The sequence below is a fragment of the Eufriesea mexicana genome, unplaced genomic scaffold (assembly GCF_001483705.2).
Source record: "Eufriesea mexicana isolate 0111107269 unplaced genomic scaffold, ASM148370v2 scaffold9443, whole genome shotgun sequence".
Classification (NCBI taxonomy): Eukaryota; Metazoa; Arthropoda; class Insecta; order Hymenoptera; family Apidae; genus Eufriesea; species Eufriesea mexicana.
The window spans coordinates 322357-328358 of NW_016917158.1; the positions used below are offsets into that span (position 1 = coordinate 322357).

Genomic DNA, 6002 nt, shown 5'->3' on the forward strand with positions numbered 1-6002 from the left:
CTAGCCGTCCGATAGGACGAGCCTCGAGAACGTGCTCGAAAACGACACTCCGTCGACTCGGAGGAACCGATCATCCGACAGAAGACGCCTCTCGCGTGTTTCAAACTCGCGCCTCCGTTTTCATCTCTCGGTTCCTCGCATTTCCTCGTTCTCCAGTCGCCAACGGAAAGTACCCGAACGAGCGGAAGGGAAACCTCGCCTCGATAACGAGAGACACGTTTGTCCTTATCATTGACAATAACGAAGGGAAGCCGAAGAAGAACAGCGTAGGTACGCGTTGCTGTAAATGTTCCATCTGGAAATTTCTTCCGATACGACCCTAACCCTGCCACCGACCCGCGTTAGATGAAACTCGTTAGAACGCTTTGGGAAAGAGCCGAAGAAAAGAGACGAATCGCGGGGACGAAACGGACGAGAAACAGAGAGTCGGACGAGTTCGGGGACACGATTCGTTCACGGGCACGTAACCTCTGCTCGCGATCGCGCGCGCGCACGCGCACACACACACACGTACACACACCTTTCGCAACTTTCGCAACTTTTGCCTATACACCTGCAAGCTATCGCGCCGTATTCGAGAGGTAGCGAAACGAGCGAATAGCAGCAGCTGGGAGAAACGATTTGTTACAAGTCTATACGAGGGACTCTAAACGAGCTACCGCCGCGGCGCCAGGCGTCGCCGGTGAATTCGAGCCGGGGTGCGAAGCGAAGCAGCACGAAACGAATCGCCATCGGACACGCTTTTCTCGTTCGTTGAATTCGTAAAGAACGCGATGCAACGAGAGGACGCTTGAGATGTCCTGTTGTCGCGATAACGATTCGAGTCCTCGCGCAACTAACTCTGACTCTATGTATGTAATTTAATGTATAATAATCGCAACGCGACCAACACCGCCGGTCCTCCGTGCTGCGGAGTAAACGCCAAGGAGAAACGGGACGAGACGATCCTCAGCTGGCAATAAACTCGTGTAAATATCATACGCCCTAACGTACGTGTATATACCTCGGTGAAGAGTAAACGACGACGATTGGAATAGGCGAATCGCCTGTTCGTACCGTGCGTGCGTATACGGCTACCTTCGATGCAAGGCAATATGGAGGCAAAGAATTCCCGCGTTTCCGGTTCTACGGCCGTTCTACGCAAGTCGGGCAGAAGGAATAGCAGTTATCGGCGCGACTCACGAAAGAGGAGGACCGACGGCAATCGAGGAAAACAACGGAAAGACTATTTTAGCGGAAAGATCCTTACTTTTCCTTTCTTTCTTTATCGAATCGAAAGAAATCTTACTTCTGTCGATGGGATTCACAGCGAGTCGCTGGAAAAGTAGCCCGCAGGCCTAAATACGCTCTAATTAACTACCGAAAGAAAAAAAAAGAAGAAAAAAAAAAAAAAGAAAAAGGAAAAAAAAAAGAAGAAAAACTAAGTAATTACCGTAGCCGAGTAGCTGATCGAATTCGATACGACATTTTCTAGCCACATCCACGTGTCTCCTCGTTAATCGTCGTATTGGATAACGATCGTTCACGCAATCGGCTGAGAGCTGCGTTTGCCCGATGCATTCTCCCGGTCTTTTTCCCCTCGACCAGCATTCCTTCCACTCCGTATGTCCGCTTCCTCTCCAATTTTACCAACGAAATTCTTTCACTCGGCTAAGATTAAGTGTAACTTTAGGCACATCGCGGAATATACGAGTCGCTCCAACTATCGCGAATTTCCATTGCGATATTGAGATACGCATTTTACAACGGTACAGTAGATCTAAACCCGAACGTTTCATCCATCAAAATCAATAGCAAATTGATCCTGTTTTCTTTCTTTATTTTCTCTTTTCTTTCTATCTTTTTTTTCCTTTTCTTTTTTTCTTTTTGGAATGTTTTTGATACTATTTCGTCAAAATTACGAGTCGATATGAAACCGAAGAATACACCGGTCAACGCGGACGCAAAGGGTAGTGCAAACTAAAAACACCTAACAACTTACCATACGGCAAATCGACTACCTAGTATTATCTATACGTATAAATATATAAATATAAAGCATAATGATTATTCATCAAAACTATTATTGATTATTGATTATTTATTACTTTGGTTATTAATTAGTAATCATTGGTTATTAATTGTTGTTATTATCGTCGTCCTCTTTATCACCATCGTCATTATTATCATCGTCATCATCGTCGTTGTCTACATCCTCAGCGTCACCGATATTATCATTATCACTATCATCATCATAGGCATTATCCTCATTACCATTATCGTTATCGTTATTGTTATTATTCAATAGTTACGTATATATTATACGAACAACAAAAAATTACTGCTTGTATATATTGAGAATATCATAATAAAAATAATGTGCGAACGATAGTATAGTAAGTTCTATTGACCATACATCCCTTTGCGAAATAAAAAAGTCGTAGAAAAAAGGAAGGAGAAGAAGAAGAAGAAGAAGAAGAAGAAGAAGAAGAAGAAGAAGAAGAAGAAAAAGAAGAAGCAGAAGAAAGACGATGATACATTCAATGTACAAAGGCACACTGCTTTTAATTGTGCATTGTTAGATTAACGTACATTACTGGAAATTTACGTTACAATGATTGGTAACAAAAAAGGAATATAATTAATTTCATCTTCGAATCCAACGGGAATTTAAAATTATTCGTTGGCTTGGTTTGAAATAATAATTATAAACTAATAAAGAAAGAAATGCAATGGGAAGACAGGTTCAAAATGAAATGCCAACTATAAACGTTACACGCGAACAATTACATCAACCTGTTTTAACCTATTATTCTATTTAACCCTTTGCACTCGAGAGGCGCCCTTCAGTCGCCATTTGATAAAATTTCGAAGCTCGATATTAATTAATATATCGAATTTAAAATAATGTAACAGTGTGCAAGGTATCGAAATTAAATAATTCTACTTGTCAATTATTATACGATTCCTTATTTACTGCTCGAAAAATATCATCAGCTTTATAGCGGAAAATTTTTCAACTTGTACCCTTCTTTGGTCAAAAAATCGCCGAGTGCAAAGGGTTAATACTTTTAATAATTTATAAATGTTATCAGCTACTTTTTCTACGGTATATGCCCACTTTCCGGACAAACACTAAATGCAATCGGTGAAAAATTCTTTGATACGTGAAAAATATATACAAATAAAATAAACTCGAACCAAATATCCTGAAGTGAAATTGCTCACCAGAATTATTTTATTATCACAATTGAAGAACCAATTTTTTCAATCCAGCGTGAATAAACATCACGCAATTCACGTTATGCAGTTTTATGATATAATAAATACCACAAACTATGTTCTAAAAGCACCAGCTTGAGCAACTTTAATTATAAACGATTTCATCATATGCTCGTTTAATTTAGTAAAACTTTCTGTAAGTACTACAGCAGACATGTGATTTAGTGCGTACTTGAAACAGTATTCTTCTAATTCCTAGAATTATGTTAAAATTAATAGTGCTAGAAATTCTAAAAGAAAAAAAATTACGATATTTACCGGTTCATTATATTCAATAGCTATATTGTAGACGAGTAACGCTCTTTTAACTGTAACGCTTTCCTGTATGTTTAGTATGCAACGTTTTCTCAGTTCATTTTCCGAATATGCGATCGCTATTTTCAATAGTTCTTAAACGCAAAAAAACTGAATATAACTTTTAAAATACATTATAAAACATTGTTAGACATATAACGAAATACTTACCTGCCATATGATCTTGATCTAGATCAATCTCATCGGTATATAAATATTTTAAAAATGCTCTGTATGCATCGTATAAAAATTCCTCTTCTTTAATAACGCTACAATAAATCTTTATAATATCAAGAAATTCGGATACTGATTACTATCAACAATCTACTTACCTCTGATTATTTGCGATCAAGTTCTTTCGAAAGTATTCACAACGTATTATTAAAACAGCTTTGTGTACATAAATACATTGCTCTTGTACTTCTATGACGAGATCACTTGTAGTCTACGAAACGTAGAGTACATTTTTAGCAAACAAGTTAATGATATCACGAAAGATATTTCTTCATTGTATAAATACATACATTATCATCAAATGCTTCTCTGAAACAATCTATTACATTTACATCCTCTTGGTAACCGTCGTATACAAGTGGTTGAGGCATAATGTTATCTAACGCATAACGCGCAAAAGCGTCATGTAAGTATCGTAAATTAGTCAATGTTGGAACTGTAATCCTCTGACCCAGACATTCGCCCCACACATATATCTCACTACCTTCCACCATAGCTGCGCTCATGTGACTACAATGCGAAGCTGCTATATCCAATACATTCGCCCAATCTTTCACTATCAACTGAACAAGCATTTATCGCTTCACACTCATAAGTATATGTATTTAATTATGCGGTATATTACCTTCTTTGGACTACAAATAGAGATATTGTTGCCAATACCCAATTGTCCAAAACAATTTTCACCCCAAACATACAAAACGCCTTTGTTACTCAAAGCCAGAACATGCAGACAACCGCAAACTACCTTTTCTATTGATATAAAAAGATATTCCTCAGTATCTGACAAATTTTCTATTTATATATATATATAAAGCGAAAATAATATTACCAATTTCAACACCAGCAAGTCCAGCAACTTTGCTGGGAACATATCCATTAATAGTGTTTCCATTTCCTAGCTGGCCAACATTGTTTTGACCCCAACTATAAACCTCTCCTTTATCTGTAACTGCTACGCTTGATAAGTGACAACAACTAATGCAAACAACTCTTTTACTGCTTAATACATTATTCACCATTTTCGGTGTACACACAGTTACATTAGTAGTATCACCGTTACCTACTTGTCCATATGTATTTTCACCCCATGCAAATACCTTAAAGAAATACATTATTTTCATATTCCATTATGATAAAACAAAAAATAAAATATCTAGTGATTTTCATTATACATTTCCATCAGATGATAGTACAAGAGAATGACGAGATCCACAGGCTATACTGACAATAAATTTGCAAGATATATTTTTTGTTACACATGTTGGCCGCAAACATGGATCTGTAGAACTGTTTCCAAGTTGATTGCGAGCATTGCATCCCCATGAATATACCTTTCATACATACATTTATATTATTAAATAATGGAACAGTGAGTTGATATTCTTTGTGTGAAACAATTGCATATTTTACATCATGCTTAAATACCTTTCCTTCCTCAGTAAGGGCCAAAACATACGGACCTATACCATGCGTAAACATTGTTACATTTTGATTACATAATTCCTCAACTTTCCTCGGATAAAGAGTACTATTAGTGTCACCGATTCCAAGACATCCGGAAGTGTTATTTCCCAGAGCATATACCATTTTATCCTTAGTTACAATTAAAGCTTCATTACCTAAATCACCTGTTTAATGAAACATGTATATAACCCTTTGTAATAAGATGCACAATAATTAATAAGAATGGAAGTAAAATTAAAAATAAATATTTTACCATATACGAATACCATATGGATATTTGAAATAAAGTCTGAATCTAAGAAACTAAAAATTGGCCAATTCTTCAAATTCGAAGTAGACATCTTTACGTTGCTTCTAAATTCTTGAAATTATATTTCAGTGTAACTTCAATTTTATTTAGTTGTTCTACTTCTTAACTTTTTATCCTTTAATAGACATTCCTTTATTTAGTTATTTATGTGCATCATTGTTTTCTCATCCTTTCTGCAAATTAAATGCAATATATTTTTCTTTAAATCTCATAGTAAGAGTGATTCGAGGATGTAAACAAATAATGTAAACGATCACTAACCATAACGAATGCAAATATTTATTATTAACGCTTACATTTTATATTGTAATAACTTTAATCATTCTTTGCGCACTAATTTATAAAAGATATCATTAAAATGGTAACTTAATAACCAATTAAAACTTTCGATCTGAACAACAGAAAGGAATTTCAAGTTATGAGAATCCCGCGAAAA

General features: G+C 36.4%; 1 protein-coding gene across 1 annotated transcript; it reads right to left on the reverse strand.

The window, feature by feature from the left end:
- Positions 1-3315: 3315 nt before the first annotated feature.
- On the reverse strand, positions 3316-5653 carry LOC108553134 (RCC1 and BTB domain-containing protein 1). The gene is made up of 10 exons (XM_017907911.1): positions 5510-5653; positions 5218-5420; positions 4965-5123; positions 4622-4889; positions 4415-4542; positions 4080-4352; positions 3888-4000; positions 3727-3824; positions 3520-3650; positions 3316-3456 (listed from the first exon to the last, which is right to left on the reverse strand). Exons 1-10 carry the CDS (start codon positions 5595-5597, stop codon positions 3316-3318), a joined length of 1602 nt encoding a protein of 533 aa, XP_017763400.1. The 5' UTR covers positions 5598-5653.
- Between the last annotated feature and the right edge of the window lie 349 nt (positions 5654-6002).

What these genes read in the sequence shown, in the direction of transcription:
- LOC108553134 (XM_017907911.1), bottom strand. Translation starts at nt 5,597, where the DNA reads ATGTCTACTTCGAATTTGAAGAATTGGCCAATTTTTAGTTTCTTAGAT. An exon ending in TACTATCATCTGATGGAAAT is followed by an intron (nt 4,890 to 4,964) that starts GTATAATGAAAA and finishes TATTTCTTTAAG; the next exon opens with GTATTTGCATGGGGTGAAAA. An exon ending in ACTTGCTGGTGTTGAAATTG is followed by an intron (nt 4,543 to 4,621) that starts GTAATATTATTT and finishes TTATATCAATAG; the next exon opens with AAAAGGTAGTTTGCGGTTGT.